The 20,382-nt window shown below is 40.7% G+C and overlaps 1 protein-coding gene across 1 annotated transcript in view; it reads right to left on the bottom strand.

Moving 5' to 3' along the window:
* The window catches only part of GCC2 (GRIP and coiled-coil domain containing 2), a 34,866-nt gene extending 17,527 nt beyond the window's left edge, over positions 1 to 17,339 (bottom strand). Inside the window, exons 1-9 of the mRNA XM_086326690.1 lie at positions 17,260 to 17,339; positions 17,108 to 17,164; positions 15,635 to 15,719; positions 14,497 to 14,561; positions 8,852 to 8,956; positions 5,375 to 7,846; positions 4,671 to 4,740; positions 2,446 to 2,546; positions 2,253 to 2,351 (exon numbers count right to left, since the gene is read on the bottom strand). Coding sequence (XP_086182816.1) covers positions 2,253 to 2,351; positions 2,446 to 2,546; positions 4,671 to 4,740; positions 5,375 to 7,846; positions 8,852 to 8,956; positions 14,497 to 14,561; positions 15,635 to 15,719; positions 17,108 to 17,164; positions 17,260 to 17,265 — 3,060 coding nt within the window. The 5' untranslated portion in view covers positions 17,266 to 17,339. The remainder of the gene's footprint in view (positions 1 to 2,252; positions 2,352 to 2,445; positions 2,547 to 4,670; positions 4,741 to 5,374; positions 7,847 to 8,851; positions 8,957 to 14,496; positions 14,562 to 15,634; positions 15,720 to 17,107; positions 17,165 to 17,259) is intronic.
* Between the last annotated feature and the right edge of the window lie 3,043 nt (positions 17,340 to 20,382).

The following is a 20,382-nucleotide window of genomic DNA, read 5'->3' as shown; positions in this document are numbered from 1 at the left end:
GAAATACATATTTTAAAGAAGTAAATTGGTATGCTTGGTCTACCTTTACAGGAAAATAAGTTAGATTATATGGTTCTCAAAATGTAAAGAAGCAAGCTCCTAATGATTCATAAAAGACAGATAAACCCATATATAAATTTCAAACAAGCATTTTTTTAAATGAATGAGATATCTTTATGTTAAGGATACTAATCCCTTGTCATATTTTCATTTGTTAGTTTTATCTAGTTCAGTCTCTTTCCCCTTGTAACTTAAGTTTAGAAAAGTATTTTGTATCTAGAGATCACATGATCAAGTATTTTAAGTATTTTATTCTAATTTTTAAAAATCACTTTCATTTTTGACGAAACCTCAGAATTCATTTTGGAGAGTGGAACTAGATTTTCCTGAAGCAGTTTTCTGATTCCTCCTTTCCTGGTTTCTCTGTTTTCAGGTCTCACTGGGGCAGCACAGCTTATTTATTTGCTGGAAGAAGAGATCTGGAACCAAATGCTTGAACCTAACCCCTGCTCCACTGGCTTCCTGCTCTGTGACCTGACTCCTTGCTGGTAAACCAGCAACGTTAATAACATGCTTATTACACACGCACATCACATGTGAAAGGACATGTCAAGCACTGAGAAGACTGCCTGGCCTACAGTGCTGCTTGTTACACAGGAGTCACCCTACCCACCTTAACTTTCCTACACACTATTTCCTTGTCTGTCTGCTTTTACTGCCACTGGGACTAAAGGCCAAGCTGGCAGAAACTCCACCTACCTGGTTGACCACCGTCTCCCTAGTACTCAGGCTCAGCCTGGCTGTAGAAATATTTGAATGCATGAAGAAACAAAATGGCATGTTCTTATGTTTTATTTTTACATTTTCCTATAATAGTGCCTCATGTTATTTAGGCTGATGAGCAGTAATACCTCCAAATAGTGTTTTCACTTTTGTGTTAGACATGTCTGCTGCTTCTGCTGCTAAGTCACTTCAGTCATGTCCGACTCTGTGCAACCCCATAGACGGCAGGCCACCAGGCTCCTCTGTCCCTGGGATTCTCCAGGCAAGAACACACATGTCTAACTTTCACATTTCCTTGGCCAGAGGACTGTAATAGTAGCCATCTTTGTTTATTACTGATTTTATTAAGAAATACCAAACAGAAATAGTAGTTTTAAAAGACAATACCTTAAAGGCATATTTAAAGCCTAGCCACTTAAAAGCTTGACACTAGGATGACACATTACACACACACACAAATAGTGCACACCTTTACTAAAACATACAAGGTGACTATGTTATGGACAAGAGTTTTCATTATCAGAGAAATGCAAATCAAAACCAAGATGAGGTACCATCTCATGCCAGTCAGAATGGCTGCTATCCAAACGTCTACAAACAACAAATGCTGGAGAGGGTGTGGAGAAAAGGGAACCCTCTTACACTGTTGGTGGGAATGCAAACTAGTACAGCCACTATGGAGAATAGTGTGGAGATTCCTTAAAAAACTGGAAACAGAACTGCCATATGATCCAGCAATCCCACTGCTTGGCATACACACTGAGGAAACCAGAATTCAGAGACATGTGTACCCCAATGTTCATCACAGCACTGTTTACAACAGCCAGGACATGGAAGCAACCTAGATGTCCATCAGCAGATGAATGGATAAGAAAGCTGTGGTACATATACACAATGGAATGTTACTCAGACATTAAAAAGAATGTATTTGAGTCAGTTCTAATGAGGTGGATGAAACTGGAGCCTATTATACAGAGTAAAGTTAAGTCAGAAAGAAAAATACCAATACAGTATACTAACGCATATATATGGAACTTAGAAATATGGTAACGATGACCCTGTATGCAAGACAGCAAAAGAGACACACAGATATTAAGAACAGGCTTTTCGACTCTGTGGGAGAAGGCAAGGGTGGAATGATTTGAGAGAATAGCATTGAAACATATGTATTATCATATGTGAAACAGATCACCAGTCCAGGTTCGATGCATGAGACAGAGTGTTCAGGGCTGGTGCACTGGGACAACCCTGAGGGATGGGATGACAGGGGATGTGGGAGGGGGTTCAGGATGGGGAACATGTGTACACCCATGGCTGAGTCATGTTAATGTATGGCAAAAACCACTACAATACTGTAAAGTAATTAGCCTCCAATTAAAATAAATAAACTAAAAAAAGTTTTATATTTCAAGTACATTTCTTACTTACAAGTTACAAATGTAACTTGTTATTAATGTAACTATTTTTACCTTATAGTTTTCAGCTCCTTGAATGAGATCTCTCATGGAAGTAGACAACTGATCCCTTTCTGAGCGAACGGATTCAAGTTCTTCCTGGAGCGTCTGGGCCTATTTTAAATATATGATAGCTTATTAAAGCACAGAAAAACTTGTTTTCTAAAAGGTAAGGTTCACAAATCTTGCATTTTTTAAGTCAACTTACTTCTTTCCTGCTAGAATCTAGTTCTTTCTTTGCTTTCACAGCAACTAGTTTTAACTTATTTATTTTCTCCTCTTTCTCTTTGGCTTCTTTTTCCAAGTATCCTAAAAACATAAAATGAAAGAATTATACATAAACTCAAATGAAAACTAGGGGAAAATACTAGAATTACTCATTTAGTCCTAGAAATGGAATTTTAATCTAGTACACAAAATATATAATTTGAAATTAAAATAAATAGCAAAGTATCTATTTTTAAGTAAGAGCTTAATTATGCATTTTCTAAGCAAGGCAAACAATGAACAGAATTCTCATTTTCTTCGGTCTTCCAGAATAGCCCATCTCCTCAGTGTCCATACATGGAAAGGCCATCTGGACCCCTGCATGGCAGAGAACCTCCTGGAAATGCAGGTATGCTGGGCTCCTGGTGGTGACAGCCAATCAGGATGAAGCAGAGATGTCAGACGCTCTTCACCGTTCATGATCCACAGGTGCCTCTAGTGGGTGGGTCTGATTTTTCCAGCTGGACTTCAGTATGTCCAGTGTGACTCTCCCTTAACCTCTCTGGCCGTCTCCCCGACGTAAACTCCACGCTCCAAATCTTACTTCTTGTATCTCTGATGGACTTGGGTAATGATCTGAACTTCTGCACTTGCTGATTCACTGAGTTGTGCCTTTGTTCACCACTGCCTTCCTCAGCTGTGACGGGGCACCGTCTATGCGTGTAACACAGGCCAACTCTTCCACTTCTGTGTCTCATCCCACACCCTCACCTACTCGGGCCATCAGTGCACAATTTCCCCCTCTCTTGTGCAGCAAAACCCACTCTCTCTAATGGATTCATCCCAACAGTCGACAGACATGCAACAAGAGAAATGTCACCAACAGCTTAAGGTCAGGAACAAAGAGTGGAAGCAGCCAAGGAGGAGAGGGGAGGGAAGACATGAGAAGACAGTTGAGACCTCATTCTCTCTCTCTCTCTCACACACACACACACAAATCCACACCACCCCTCTGGACTCTGTCCCATCTCTTCCTTCTGAGCATGGTCTATGTCTGTTCTCACATTTCTCTTCCCCATTTTCTCCTTGAATCCGTTCCAGTCATTGTCTTGCATACCATGGCAACTGTTATCAAGTTACCAATGACCTTGATGCTGCTTAGCTCAGGCTGGGCCTGAATACTAAAGTAGCCTTTCTTACCTCCTCAACATTTCCTCCAAATGCACTTCACTGGTCTTAGCTTCCAAGACATCTTATGCTCTGGGTATTTCTAACCCTCCAGCTATTTCTTTTCACTCTTTTGCCACTTCTATCTTTCTGACTCTTACTCGATAGAGAACTGTTTCTGGTCCTCGTCTTTCTTCTACACTCACTTCCTTGGTGATCTCCACCTCAGGGCTTCTAATGCTAACAATGCAGAGAACAGTGTCTTACCTGGTCAGCCCTCTCCCAGTCACCCCAACCATTCCAACCGTCCATCACAGAAGACTGTGGGTCACTCTAGATTGTTCCCACTACCTCCGCAACAATTGAGCATTAAAATGAGGAATTACAGGTACTTCACACAACCCCATCTTGGTTACTCTGACGGATAAGCAGGAGTGATGAAGCCGGACTTCTCCACACATCACGCCAGCACTGTTGGGAGTGGCCTCTCCCACTCTAGAACCTCCCAGGAGGGCCCCCCGGACGTCAGGAGTGTGAACATACCAGCACCTGCCGTCTCCTCCTGCTACAGTATCCTCCTTCTTGGGTCACATTACTCACTCTTTAAGACAAGGACAGCCTGTCCTGTGATGTTTCTCCCAACTCAACAAGCAGTTACTCACATCTTCCTGCACTGCCACCAGAAGACCTCGTCCACACCCCAAACTCTGGGAGGAACAGCCCTCTCTTGCAGTGTGTTCTTGAAGACAAAGACTGCATCTTAGCCACCTTCCTATCACCAGTGCCTAGGTAGCTGGGCTTTCAAGCCAAGTTTGCTAAATGAATGAAAAACCCCAAAACAATCATGGCACTTTTTATAAAAGGAATCACAACAGTCCTCTGGATGAAACAACAGAAAGTGAGAGTTTTGAAAGGGAAGGCGAGCAGAAGGCAGAGGCCATCAGAAGAAGGATACTATGCTTTTAACACCTCATAAACTGGCGAGAGAACTTCCCATTCTGTTCTAACCCTAAGAATCTGTTCAGTTAACTGTAACAACACATGGAAAACCATAGTTACCTATTTTTTCTTCAAACTCTTTTACTGAAGGTTGATCACTTTCTACAGAAGTTGATTTCTTGAAGGAATCCTAGATTTTATAGGAAAAATAAAGACAATCACTGCATTCCCCATGATGAACTGGCCGTTATGCTAAGCATGAAAAAAAAATATTATTAAAGAGAATTCATACAGAGACCAATCACCTGAACAGACTTTCTCTTCCATTTAAAGACCCAGTAATTCTGATCTCATCATGCACATAGCATTTACTATTAAAAACAATAGCAGCCAAACCCAAAATGACCCACCCAAGGGATATAAAATACATGATGTAATAAGGAAGAGATTAAATGATGACCATAGTTTATCCTGCCACAATCTTGGGAGGAAAATCTGAAGTTTTGGCTAAAATGAAATATTGCTTTAGCCTATTTTTTTGCTTAACAGTGTGCTTTAAGGTAATATAAATTTTTTCATATTTAGTTGTAGTTTTGCTGGTGACTACTTTTGACCAACATTTAACCCCCCGCCACTTAATCTTATGTAAAATCAAGATTCCAAAATGATCTAAAACCAACAGTAATCAGTATGATTAAGTGTGAATATGTTTAATGTACTTTTCAAAGATTTGCATTTGAGCTTAAATGCTAAAAATCTGACTTCAAAGTGTAAAAATAGTGGTATTGTCTTAAGAATTTAAATAAAATTCACATTAATATTACCTTTAATGATATTAACTCCGCTTTCACATCTTGCAATTCAGATTCTTTTTGTTCCAATAATGGCCTTAGGTTTTCAAGTTCTTTTATAAAATCTTTTTCTTTTTTGTGATGGTTTTCATTTTCTCTACACAATTTTTGAGACATTTCTTCAACTTGAATTAGGAGATTCTGATTTTCAAACCTTGTTTGTTCACTGGCATTCTTCATCTCCAGAAGGTCAGACTGCAGGGCCTCCTTTTCTAAGAGGGCTTCTTCTAACTCTTTCCTTAGGACAACTTTCTTTTGCTCATAATCTGTTAGTAGAGACCTAAGTTCCTCACACTGAACCATGTGCTCTTCTTGAAGGAGCTTAATCTCTTCTTCTAACTCTACTATTCTTTTATCATACTGAAAAGCCAAGTTGTGTTTTTCTTCATTTATTTTATCTAAGGATTTACCCATGGCTTGTAGGATGTTTACAACATCCTGTTCTTCCCTTTCTTGTGAAACCTTTGACTCCATCTGTTCAAGAAAACCACACAACTGAGCTTTGACAAACAACTTCTGAACTTGCTCGTTTTCCAACAGTTTATTCAAATTATCCCTTTCTCTGACAGCTAACCGAAGTTCCTCTTCTAATTTATTGATCTGCTCCTGAAATGTAACATCTCCTTCTTTTTGAGACAGGAGGGCTTCCAGATCCCTGCTCAGCAGGTTCTTCTCTGAACTCAGTCTGCTATTTTCTTCACGAAGAGACCTCACTTCCAATGACGTGGCTTCCTGATCTTTGGAGAGAATTTTCAACTGAGCTGTAAGCTTTTCCAGTTTTTGGTTCTTTTCATCCTTTTCTTTTAAAGTTTCTTCTAGTCCTGCTGTTAGTTCATTCACCTTCTGCTCTAGTTCACTGTTGTACTGGGCAGTCTGATCCACTTTTTCCCTGAGTTCTACAGTCAACCTTTCTTCCCTTTCACATTTTTTGTGAAGATTATCCATCTCTTCATGAGAACTTTTCATCTTACTTATGAAATCATATTTTTCCTCAGTAAGAGAACTTATCTTTGCTTCAAATTCTTGTAACATGGTATCTCTCTGACTGAGACTAACTAGATACAGTTCATTCTTCTCTTGAAGATTCTTTATGGTATTTTCAAGTTCTGGTACACATTCCTGCTGGGACAGTAAGTTATCATTTTCTTTCTGGAGATAATTCACAGTTTCAAGAAGAGCATCTTTTTCATTAAATGCAGTTTGGAGCTTCTGCTGAAGTTCATTAATATTAAATGCTTGTTGTTGCTTCATTGATTCAAACTCTTGACTTATTTTTTCAGCAGATTCCCCCAGCTCTGTCTGTAAAATTTCCATAATCTCTCGTAAACCCTCATAATTTAACATTGCTTCTTGCTTTTCTTGTTGTAGTTTTTCACACTGTTCCTTAAGACCCTGTATTTCAAACATCAATGTTAACTTTTCTTTTTCTGAATCTGACAAAAATGTCTCATTTAGTTCTGTTATTTCTTTTTGATGCTGTTTCTTCAGACTCTGTACTTCCTTGTTATGTTGTTCTATGGTGCAGCAAAACTGTTTATTTGCATCTTCTAGCTCAGATTTTAATTTCTCAATTATATACCCCTGTTCTTCTTTAGCTAGTAATAATTCATTAATTTTAAACTCTAAATCTTCCCGTTCATGAAAAAACTCGTCCTTTATATGTTGGGCGTCAATTTCAAGTTTTAATTTTAGATTATTCATGTAAGTTAACTCATCTTTTAAGATGCTATGTTGAGACTCTAGTTCTTTTAGGGCGTCTTCTAAGTGTCTAACTTTTTCATTCACTGCTTGTTCTACAAGAGAATCTTCCTGTAAGAGCAAAGAGCACACCTGATTTTCTTGGCCTGCACCTGAGGCTTTCCCTTCATTTTCTAATTCACATTTATACTTCTGAACGTTCATCTCACCTGCCTCACACTTTCTGACTAAGTTATCTTTTAGCTGGATCAAATAATTCACTTCTGCTTCGTGTTCTTTGGCAGATGTTTCAATTTGGCACATCAATTCTTTCACCTCTTCTTGGTGTGTAGATTTCAACCGTACAAGTTCTTCTTGCAAACTATTAATATCTTTTTGGTACTGCTGACAATTAGCCTCAATCACTCCTTGGAGGTGAGTAATTTCTTGCTCCTTTTCATTTGTGGCGGTTTCTAACTGCTTTTGCAGACATAAAATTTGATCCTCAAAGGCTAGCTTAATTTTCTGAATCTCTTCTTGCAGCTTTTTAACACTATCTTCAGAATCACTCTGAAATCTGAGCTGTTCTGAAAGCTCTAATTGTTTTTTTGCTGCTTCTTCCACTTCCTTTTGCCAATCAGCTTTATCGTTACTGTATTTGGAATGTACTGTTGTTAATTCATTTCTCAAATTTTCTATTTCTTTTCCATAGCTTCTTTGTGATTGTTCCAACTCTTTTTGCACATCTTCCAACTTAGTTACAGAATCCTATAAACGTTAAGCACACAAAAATTATTTAAGACAAAACCTCTGCCCTCAGGAAAAATAAGAGACACAGTCTCATAAAGAGGAAACAAGTAGCAGTGTACACAGAGAAATATAATCCTTACATTCCAAAAATTCTGCTTAGAAGCTCTGAGCACCTTAATAATGATGATATCCAGCAGTAGTATTAAAGTCTTACTCAAAGCAAGGAAATCTCTGAGTTTAATTTTGTTTTAAATGGTAATAAATTACATAAGTTCTATTAAGTTACAGGCTTTAACGAACATCTCCTGAATAGAGTGATAAAGTTTTGGGGAGAAAAGTAGCACAGACCCAATGGTAGGCAAGTATCCGAGAAGTGAACAAGCAACAGTATGTACAGTATGTTAGACAATCAACATTTAAATTGGTAGTTTCTCATAAAATCAGTATTTTTCCCATTTTATTAAAAAATGATACAACTAAAAAGATTATAAACATTAAAATGACCAGGTAAGTGTTAACTGTATCTCTCTGTGTAGCTCAGTGATTTCAATTATCCTTCTTTTAAAATATCAGTCTGTTTCCTTATCTGCAAATACTGTAGTTTAAATGAGATGAGATGCTTTTTTTTCCCTTAGTATTTTTTTAGTCTTATTTATATTTATGTATTTTTGGCTGTGCTGGGTCTTCATTGCTACTCAGGCTTTCCTCTAATTGTGGTGAGCAGGGGCTTCTCATTGCAGTGCCTTCTCCTACTGCACAGCTTAGTCTCTAGGGCATGTAGGCTTTGGTAGTTGTGGCACGTGCTCTCAGTAGTTGTGGTGCACTGGCTTAGTTGCTCTGTGGCATGTGGGATCTTCCCGGGTCAGGGATTGAACCTGGGTCTCCTGCAATGGCAGGCAGATTCTTTACCACTGAGCCATCAGGAAGTCCAATGAGATGCTTTTTAAGATCTTGGTTCTAAAATTTACAACTATATTATATAAGTTAATAAAAAATAAATAAATAAATAAAATCCTGCCTTACCTCAACCTCTTGCTTCATTTTAATACTTTCCTTCTTCAGAGAAACACAGTGTTGCTCAGTCTCTGCTTTTTCCAAAAGAACAGCATCCAGACGTTCAGTCAAGGCCTGTTTTGGAACAGGACAATTTGTTTGAGGTTAAAAACAGTGGATTGACTTTACCCATAATTATCTCCTCACCTCTCCAAACCATGTAAGCATATTTAAAAGGCTATACACAAGAACCAAGAGAAAAGGAGAAAAGACATGCAGATATGAGAAATTTCAATACAACTTTGAAAAACTGACAGTGGAGGAGGTGGAGGAAGTGAATTAGAAAGAAGCAGCAAGCTAGAACCTGAGGGCTCACACGGAGAAACATGCAAGAAGCTGGCAAACACTCACTAGAAAACCAAACGCTCAGGAATGGAGCCAGCAGATACTGCTGAGGCAGGTACAGGAAGTAGGTTCTAGTTGGGACTGACAGTCCTGATCAGGAGTGCTTAGAACAATGGGCAAGCAAACCCCAGTGTCCCTCCCACCCCCAGAAAAGGTTTACACACTGCAGAGATGAAATGGGAGAGGAACTCAATGAAGTGGAAGCCAAACAAGCCAAGAGTCAGTTTCTTGAAAATAAAGCTAACAAAGCAGACCTCTTATGAGACTGATGAAGAGAAGACGGAAGTCACAAACATAGTGAACAGAAAGGGAATCTATCCATATATAAACTACAGATTAAATAGTTAAGAAGAATATTATGATCAATTATTAACCTGCCAATAATACCGAAAAGTAAAACGGTACAGATAAAAATTCCTAGAAAAATGTAACTTTCACACACACACACACACACACACACAAATCAACACTGTAACTACTTAAAAATTAAACTAGAGGTTGAAAATGGTCTACCAAAGACACAGGAGGAAAAGAGAGCTTTGCAGGTGAGTTCTATCAAGTTTTTAAACAACAGATTATCCCAATTACATATGAGATTCTTCAGAGAAAATAAAAAACAAGAAGAATTCTCAAGTTATTCTCACAACTGGCATAACTTGATAACAATATCCAATGACTTTACAATACAAGATAATCATGGACCCATTTCACTGTGAATTTAGTCAATCCTAAACCTTAAAACCTAGATAAAATCCTAAACAACAGTAATCAACTATCACCCTAGAACTGCCTCTGAACTTCTGAATGTGAAATAAAAACAAAAATATAAAAACAAAGCAGATCCAAAAAAAAACACAAAGCAGATATAGACAAAATTAAGAGTTCTATATCAAGTTATAAACACTAAACACTATTTATAAACATGAGAGTAGAATACAGCCACTTTTCAATACAAGATGATAACAATCTTCCTCCTATGCGTCTGTTCTCAGGAACTTGGAGAAGAACATGGTCTACAGAACGAGAAGGTTAACCAGAAAAGTAAATTGCATTCCACCCAGCAAGTGGGGTGGAAGTGAGGGGCTGAAGCAGAAAGCAGGACAGATATTCACTGGGTCATGGCACAAGGTTGGCTCCAGCAAAACCACAGCAGACCTAGAGACAACCAGACCAAATGAGCACAGGACAGAAGGCTTGAGGAGGCAGGTGTCCAGGAAAAAGTATATAAACGATTATTTGCTCTGTTTAACCATTTGGAAAGTAGGCGTCATTGTGAAAGATAGCTAAGTTTTCATCAGTTATAACAGGAAGTTAATAGCTAAATGTCTCACCAAGGAATAAATCAAAGAATAGCAGGATAAACATATTATTTAGAAACATAATTTCCATCAACTATTAAGTATTACAGTTATTAGTTGTTAGCACTATTTCTAAATTATGTGCATACATTACTTTTGTTAAAACAATTTTAGTTTTAAAACTAATTTTTTTCACACTACATAGTATTGCAATGTAAACTTTTTGATAAATTATCAGGGGAAGCCTGAAAACAATAATTTTAGGAGATATACAGAGGGCATTATCTGAAAACAGCTATAAATATACTTAGAGATCAGAGGCACAAAATGGACAGTCATCTCCCAGGAAATACAAATTCCAACAACAAGAAAACAAGAGGGATATGTACAAGAAACTTCACATCCTAACTCGTAATCTTTCCCTTCCTTGTGCATTTGGAAGCAGGATATAAGCTCATTGTAATACCACACACCTCTCAGTTTGACATGGAAAATATGGATTTTTTAAGTCAAATATGTTAGGTTCGCAATATAACTTCAGATATATTTCAATGCACTAGAAGATGACTATCACAAATTTAATAATTGAAACTTGTAAAAATGTTAAAGTGTTAATTACTCAGTGTGTACGTCTCTTTGTGACCCCATGGACTGTAGCCTGTCAGGCTCCTCTGTCCATGGAATTCTCCAGGCAATAGTACTGGAGTGAGTTGCCATTTGCTTCTCCAGGGGATCTTCCCAACCCAGGGACTGAACCCAGGTATCCTGTGTCTCTGGCATTGGCAGGTGGGTTCTTTATCACTAGCACCACCTGGGAAGCCCCCAGAAAGCCATACATTTTTATGAAGAACAGAAAACTTTGCATTCAAAGTCATGTTTTTCCAGTGTACTTTCTCCCAATGAAGGAATAAAACGTAGCAAGAAAGTCTATTCCCTTTCTCAGATGTGTAGATGATGTATTATACTGCAATTTGTGGTTTTTCTAAAACAGAAAATTCAAAGCAGCTGATTAACTGATGCTCAAGCTCCTCCAATCACTCTCCAGTATAATCTTCTCATTAGGACTGGAAATCAAAAGATTTCATTCTCATTTAATTTTCAGTTCAGTTGCTCAGTCGTGTCTGACTCTTTGTGACCTCAGGGACTGCTGCATGCCAGGCTTCCCTGTCCATCACCAGCTCCCAGAGCTTACTCAAACTCATGTCCATTGAGTCGGTGATGCCATCCAATTACCTCATCTGCTGCTGTCCCCTCCTCCTCCTGCCTTCAGTAGTTCCTAGCATCAGGGTCTAAGGAGTCAGTTCTTTGAATCAGATGGCCAGAGTACTGGAACTTCAGCACCAGTCCTTCCAATGAATATTCAGGACTAATTTCCTTTAGGATGGACTGGTTGGATCTCCTTGCAGTCCAAGGGACTCTCAAGAGTTTTCTCCAACACCACAGTTCAAAAACATCAATTCTTCGGCACTCAGTTTTCTTTATGGCCCAACTCTCACACCCTTACATGACTACTGGAAAAACCATAGCTTTGACTAAATAGACCTTTGTTAGCAAAGTGATGTCTTTGCTTTTTAATATGCTGTCTAGGTTGATTATAGCTTTTCTTCCAAGGAGCAAATGTGTTTTAATTTCATGGCTGCAGTCACCATCTGTAGTGATTTTGGAGCCCAAGAGAATAAAGTCTATCACTGTTTCCCCATCTATTTGCCATGAAGTGATGGGACGGGATGCCATGATCTTAGTTTTCTGAATGTTGAGCTTGAAGCCAACTTTTTCACTGTCCTCTTTCACTTTCATCAAGAGGCTTTTCAGTTCCTCTTCGCTTTCTGCCATAAGGGTGATGTCATCTGCATATCGGAGGTTACTGATATTTCACCAGGCAATCTTGATTTAATTTTAGCAAACTTTTACTTTCTGAGATTTGAGTGGTCAGGATATTAAATTAATAACCTGAAAGGTAAACTTAGCTAACTTAAGAGAAATTTTTACCCTCATTTTTAAGAGTAGTTTTGACAGGAGAATACATCAACAAGGAGGAAACAAGGGACACATATTTAATATTTAAATATTTTGAAATGTAAGTGTATGGAAAATATTTTAAGGGCTAAGAGTTCACTGACACAATGGCATCTGCAATGTTCTTTTCAGATACAAAAACCTGCTTTTTAGTGTGTGGGTGAGCATGTATGTACATATGCATACATATATGCATACAATATCTCCTACAAATAATATACGGTAATAACAAAATCACTGAGTACTTATGGGCCAGATCCAGCTCTAAGCACTGTGTGTACTGACTCTAGGAAAGCAAGTCTTATTATTTGTTATTCTCTCTAGTCTCCAGTGGAAGAGTCACAGAGACGTTAGGAAACATAGCCGTGGTCACACAGCCTGCATGTGGCAGAGCAGGGTCTCAAGATCTGAATCAGGCAGTCTGGCTCTAGAGTCAGGTTCTTCAATTAATTACCGTGCTTAGTCACTCAGTCTTGTCCGACTCTTTGCAACCCCACAGACTGTAGCCCGCCAGGTACTTCTGTCCATAGGGATTCTCCAGGCAAGAATACTGGAGTGGGTTGCCATGCCCTCCTCCAGGGATCTTCCCAACCCAGGGATCAAATCCAGGTCTCCTGTATTGTAAGAGGATTCTTTACCATCTGAGCCACCAGCAAAGACCCAATTACTTACTAGGTTGGCCACAAAGTTTGTTCAGGCTTTTCTGTAAGGTGTTATGAAAAACTGGAATGAATTTAGTGGCCAACCTTGGCTATTAATAATCAGGAAAATACGTAATGATCAAATAAAATCATTATGATTCAGAAATGCTTAAACCAATCTGTACATTACAAATCCAAATGTTATTTGTGCACACCATTCAGAATTCATATACTGTTTTGACTAAATAAAGAACAAAATGGCAGTACGAGGTATACACAGGGATTTAAAGACTCCTTGAAATAACTTTCTGGGAGCCCCTTGACTGTCCACCACCCCCAAGCTGGGAGAATAAGACAATATACAATCAAAGACTAGACAGACAGCAAGACTCAAATTACAAACATGGAAAAACAAGAAAAAAAATTACTGTAGAGCTTTCAGAAGCAAAGACACTTTAAAGACGGCCAGGCCAAGTGGGGGAAGGAAAAGCATTTAATTAGAGTTAAGGGAACGTGAGGGCGTCCCTAGTGATTCAGTGGTAAAGAAACCTGCTGCCAATGCAGAGGCCTCAAGTTTGATCCCTGATCCAGAAAGATCCCACATGCCTTGGAGCAACTAAGCCCCTAGGCCACAACCAATGATCCATGAGTCCATGTGCGGCAACTACTTAAGTCCACACACTACAGAACCCGTGCTCTGCAACAAGAGAAGCCACTGCAATGAGAACTGCGTACATCACAACAAAGTAGATCCGGTTCACAACTAGAGAAAGCCTGAACAGCAACAAAGACCCCGCACAGTAAAAAATGAACAGACACATTTTAAGAATTATTTTTAAAATAAGGGCCTGTGAGTAAGAATAAGCAACTCAGGTTTCTAAACAGGGAGTAACAAGATAAAAACAGTATTCTGTGATCTGACAAGAGTATGTAAAACTAAGAGGAGAGAGCGAGTCCAGTTACAGGTTCATCTAGGTAGGTGTGCTTCACAAGGATGACATGAAGTGCTTCACAAAGAGCCCTGGCAATGGAGAGACTCCTCAAAGTCCTGCTCGGGGCTGGGTTCCTAATGGGCAAGGGAAGAGCAGGACTGAGACCAAGGCAGCAAGCATTAAGGAGAGAGTGAGTGGGATGGAGAGGACAGAACAGAAAGGGCAGAAGCGCTCATCCACCTCTCTCCACACACTCAACCAGAGAGATGGAGCATGTAACCTTGGGTGGGAGCAGCTGACAGCCCTCAGGAAATCTGAATTATCATCAGGCATCTCATCTAGGAAAAACAAAAATCAAAGTAACACTCACACTGTGTCCTTACCTTAATGATGTCAGCTCCTCCAGCAACCAGCTTTGACTTCAATTCTTCAACTTCTTTCTCCAACTCTAAACAATTATAAAAAAATAAAAAATACTAGTTTAGAAATGAAGAAGGAATTACGGCTAAAGTGAGAAGTACATTCTTTAAAAAAAAAAACACTATAAATTGTTAATACTTTTTAAGAAACCGCACATATTTTTGAGAAAGCATTAAGTTCACCTAGCATTTCATTTCCCTTTTTATCATGGAAAACTACAAATTAAAAAAACTAGAGAGAATAGTATGATTAACCTCTATGCTCCATCATCTTGGTTTAATACTGACTAAATGAGCGATATTATTTTATCCCAACCTGTCTTTACTTCTTTTCCCTCTTCTCTTATGCATCTTGACATTTCTGAAACAAATCTCAGACATTATGTCAGCTGTAAATAACTTCTTTCTGTATAACCTTAGAGCAACAACTAATCTCATATTAAACGTACACGTTAATCTATTTCATCAACTCATTTCCAGATCTGGTGCCTACATACTTCCAAATAAATTACTCTCTTTATCATAAGTGGATCCAACCTTTGAAAACTTTGGCTTTCAGACTGGGCAGTTAAGTCACTGAAAAGAGCTCACCCACACATATTACAAAAGGAAACTAACACCTAATCCTTGTGGAATATAAAGAAACAGAAACTGAATAGGGAATCAAGCAACTTCAGTAAACATGCTTCAGAAATCCAGGAAAAGAAGTCTTTTATTGCTTTATTTAAGGCCTTTTTTTAAACTTGTTTGGGCTCAGAACCTCACGTCTCTAACATATCAACTGCCAACTTTAGGAAAAAATGCCTTACTCAGAAGAATATACAATCCACGGGAAGTTAAAAAAAAGTGCTTAACTTTAACACACTATTTCTTAAAATCCTTCTCCCTGACCTTTTTTATTAATCCAAAGATAACTGCAGTTTAGGCTTATGAGATAATAAAAAAATATCAAAATAAGTGGTTAGAATATTAAGTAAGATTCCACTACTCTAATTATTATTGGATTCACTGATAAAACAAGCCAGTGTACTATTAAGAAACTAGTATTTGCAACCATGATTAAACAAGATTGTGGTCAAGATGAGTATTTTCAACCCGATACCTGTACATCTCAATTTTGTTTTCTGTATTAGCATCATCTGCTTCTTGGCAAACTTGATAAGATCTTCCTTGGGCAAGGCTTCCAGCTGGAAGATGCAGAGATATTACCAACTTAGTATAATTCATGTTTCAAAAATACCACAAAAAAGAAACATAAAGTCTGCCTAAATATTTTTTAAAAATCCTACTGAATATTTATATTAACCAAATACCACATTTTTAAATATTCACTTCAGTTCAGTCCATCAGTCATGTCTGACTCTTTGTGACCCCATGGACTGCAGCACACCAGGCCTCCCTGTCCATCACCAACTCCCAGAGTTTACTCAGACTCATGTCCATTTAGTCAGTGATGCCATCCAACCACCTCATCCTCTGTTGTCCCCTTCTCCTGCCTTCAATCTTTCCCAGCATCAGGGTCTTTTCTAATGAGTCAGTTCTTCGCATCAGGTGGTCAAAGTATTGGAGTTTCAGCTTCAGCATCAGTCCTACCAATGAATATTCAGGACTGATTTCCTTTAGGATGGACTGGCTGGATCTCCTGTCCAAGGGACTCTCAAAAGGCTTCTCCAAAATAACAGTTCAAAAGCATCAATTCTTCGGCACTCAGCTTTCTTTACAGTCCAACTCTCACATCCATACATGACTACTGGAAAAACCATAACTTTGACTACATAGACCTTTGTTTTTTAAGATCAGCAAATTCAAGTTTAACTCAGTAATTATTAAACTACAATGAAATGTAAAAAAACCGCACACACCCTCTAGCTACAGAATATCCTTGTTACAGGTTAAGACAGTTTCTTTGATTTAATTTCTTTAACTGCAAAATCAAGGAACTGGGACTAACTCTACTTAAAGTTCTAGTTGTGTGACACTTTCGTCCTATTCAAGGCTGAAAGACGCCTCTGGCCACAGGAAAACACGTTAAGCCCTAATTACAACAAGATGAATCAAGGGCGCATTTAGGATTTAACTGAAAAAATGAAGGAAAGTTACTCAGCGCCTGTGGGCTCAGTATTCTAATGGGTAAAGCTGTGATCAGAGAAGTATTTAACTCCGGGTCACCGTGAAGCTTCCGGGAACAGAGAGTTTGGACGACTGTCTGAAACTCAGCCGTAGCAGGAAACCTCAGGAGCAAGTCACCATCTCTGGACCGACCCCCACCCATGCCACGGGGATGACCTGTGTGAACCTCAGAGGAGGGGTCGGCAGGAACGAGCCCCCGACGCCGCCCACCCGCCCGTCAGGCTTGGTCCGGTCGCCGTTCGGACTTCAGAAACCAGACTGTTTCGTTGAACGTTTGGAAACTGCGGAATCCCAGAGGCACGCTGACCCGGGGCAGCAAGGAAAGCCAGGCTTCACCCCAGCGAACTCAGAGGAAGCCCCTGACCGCTCAGACCCGGACCCCGAGAAAAGCTGTCCCCCAGGCGGTCCCCTCCCGGTGGGACCCGCCTCTCAGACGTCTCTTCACCTTGGACTTCCCGGTCCCGCGAGCGGCCGGCGAAGCCACCCCCTCGTGAACAGGCTCCTGCAAAACACAACGAAAGCCGGCCGGTCACGGGCGGACCTGCAGACCCTGGCAGGTGGGGAGGTGGTCCCTCGGCCCCCAACCCCTCGCGTTACCTCCATGGCCGCCCGCAGCCCGCACTTCCACCCCGCGCCTCCCACGGACCGCCGCTTCGGGTTAAAGGTCGCGCTTCTCCGCCGGCCCCGCCCCCGCGTCTCCAAGGCCACGGCCCCGCGGCGCTCGCGTTTCCGCTTCCGCCTCAGGAGGTGGCTTCCCGCGAGCCCCGCCCCGCCCCGCCCCGCTGGGCCCGCCCCCGAGGAGGCGGGGCGGGCTGGGCGGTCCTCGGGGCGGGGCCCTGTGCTCTACGAGGGTGTGGGGGCGTGGGGCTGCCCTAGGAGGGTCAGGCCCAGCGCAGCTCGGCCGGTGGCGGCCGCCGTAGTCACATTTCCTTCACCTTTTCCCATTCCTATCCTTCTCTTCCATGTCCTGTCCCTTCTCCTGCCCGATCTTCTGTCCACTTTCCTGTCCGTTGTCTGTCCCATCACCTGTTCTCATGCCCTGTTCCCTCACCTATCCTATCTCCTGTCCCCTGACCTGTCCCCATTTTTGTTCTGATTCCTGTCCCTCTTCTCTCTCATCTCCTGTCTTCTCAGCTGTCCTGTATCCTGTCTCCTCTCTCTTCTGCTGTCTCCTTTCCTGTCCCCTCACCTGTGTCCCCATTCCTATCCGTCTCCTGTCCCATCTCCTGTCCCCATTCCTGTCCTTCTCCTGTCCCCTTTCCTGTCCACTCTCTGGTCCCCTCACTTCTCCCATCTTCTCTCTCCTCCCCTGATTCAGATGCTATTACTTTTTCGAAGCAAGCAACGTTTGCTTGGTTTCGGAATTTTACTCATGGCCCTCTGTGAAGACTGAAAAATCATATTAGAATCTCAGGAGTATAGGACTATCCCTTAGATAATTATCTTTAACCCATCGAATTCTACACATATCTCAGAGTGCGTTGTTCACAGGCCTTAAAGACTTCTTGTTTCCATTCACATGAAATAAACCAGACACAAGAGACATTTGTCCAGCTGAAAGAACTTTAAGAAACCACAGCTATAGTCTCATTTCTTTACCCATTGCAGGTTGAGTTTTAGGTCTCCTCATTTCAGATGATCTATTATTATAGGATTGGATTTGGGTGGGGTTCAGAATAAGGGGACTGGTGTGTGTTTAGGTGGATTCATCTCTAATGTGTCAGAAAAGCAGTGGCCTCAGGACCTTCTCCTGCTACTTGAGAATATGGTGTTTGTTTGTTTGTTTGTTTTTTTAAGCATCATCTGAAGCCTGAGACTTCCTGGGTGGCACTAGTGGTGAAGGATCCGCCTGCCAATGCAGGAGACAAAGGAGATGTGGGTTCAATCCCTGGGTCAGGAAGATCCCAGGGAGGAGGGCATGGCAACCCACTCCAATATTCTCACTTAGAGAATCCCACGGACAGAACAGTCCATGGGGTCGCAAGGAGTCAGACATGACTGAAGCAACTTAGCACATACATAGGAAGCCTTGGACACAGAGGAGTCAGGTGATCCAGGCCAGGGTCTGTTAGGTACAGTTGGTCCCTCTCTGCCTATTTCCAGATAACTGGCAAAGAAACTGGGCACAGGTAATTCAAGCACAAGGGAGGATTGCAGACACCAGGGTCCCTGGGCAGGGTGGTTCCTCTGGGCGAGGATAGCAGGTCAAAACAGCCATGTGCTAGATTGGCCAGTAGAGGGGGCAAGGAGGTCAGCATGGTGCTTCCCACTGGCTCAGAGACCAAGGAGGTCATCCTGTAGTCCTAGTTAGTTGTTCCAGACTTGGGTTGGGCTAGAACAGGAACAGTGAAAGTGTGCGTGTGCCTGTGCGTGTGTGTGTTGGGGGTGCAGGCTGATGCTTTGTACTGGCTTATTCAGTCCACACAGTAACAGAGCATCTTCTGTGCACCTAGTTCTCTGCTGGGGGAAGTGCAACTGTAACTAAGACAAAAAAGGTCTCCTCACTGGACTAGTGGTAGAGACAGATGATAAGCATGGAAACCGTTAATTTAACAGAGGTATGAGTTATGGAGAAAGTAATGCAATGTTACATAACAGGATCTGTTTCATTTTCTTTATTTTTTAAATTTTATTTTATTTAACTTTACAATATTGTATTGGTTTTGCCCTATATCAAAATGAATCTGCCACAGGTATACATGTGTTCCCCATCCTGAACCCTCCTCCCTCCTCCCTCCCCATACCATCCCTCTGGGTCATCCCAGTGCACCAGCCCAAGCATCCAGTATTGTGCATCGAACCTGTTTCATTTTCATTTAAAAGTTTTACTAACAATAATTGTATATATTTGATTGCGTATCTTTATGGTGTACAGGGCTTCCCTGGTGGCCCAGATGGTAAAGAATCTGCCTGCAGTGCAGGACACCTGAGTTCGACAACTGGGTCGGGAAGATCCCCTGGAGTAGGAAATGGCAACCCACTCCAGTATTCTTGCCTGGAGAATTCCTTAGACAGAGGAGCATGTTGGGCTATAGTCCATGGGGTCGCAAACAGTCAGAGATGACTGAGCGACTTTCACTTACTTTATTTATAAAGTATACATGATGATTTGATATATGTATACATAGCAGAGTGATTACTACTGCAGCTAATTAACGTCTTCACGTATTTATATGTATGATGAGAGTATCTGAAATGTACTCTCTTAGCAATTTCCAGTTTTCAGTACTTTTTTGTGGCTGTGCAGTGAGGGATGCTGGATGTTAATTCCCCAACCAGGGATCGAACCCAGACTGACAGCAGCAAAACATGGAGTCTTAACCACTGGACCACCAGGGAGTTCCCAGTACAGTCTTATTAACTATAGTCATCATGCTGGACGCCAGATCTCTAGATTACTTGTCCTACATAACTGTAGCTTTATGCCCTTTGATGAATATTCCTATACCCCCCACCCGACCTCCAGTCCCCAGTAGCCGCAGTTTTGCTTTCTGCCTCTACATATTCAACTTGTAAATTTATTTTTAATTTTTTAAAAATGTGTGTGACAGTTTATTATTTTCATTTAAATATTTCAGTGTAATAGTCTAAACATTTAAAAATGTAATTCTTTTGAAAACAATACAATTTATTTATGTAAACCCAAGGTTATAAACTGAAAATGACCAGATTTTGTTTATTTCTTTAATTGAAGTATAGTTGACCTACAATATTGTATTA

The sequence above is a fragment of the Bos grunniens genome, chromosome 11 (assembly GCF_055505025.1).
Source record: "Bos grunniens cultivar Pamir isolate PY7600 chromosome 11, Bosgru_T2T1.0, whole genome shotgun sequence".
Classification (NCBI taxonomy): domain Eukaryota; kingdom Metazoa; phylum Chordata; class Mammalia; order Artiodactyla; family Bovidae; genus Bos; species Bos grunniens.
This window is presented reverse-complemented; position numbering and strand designations above follow the sequence as displayed.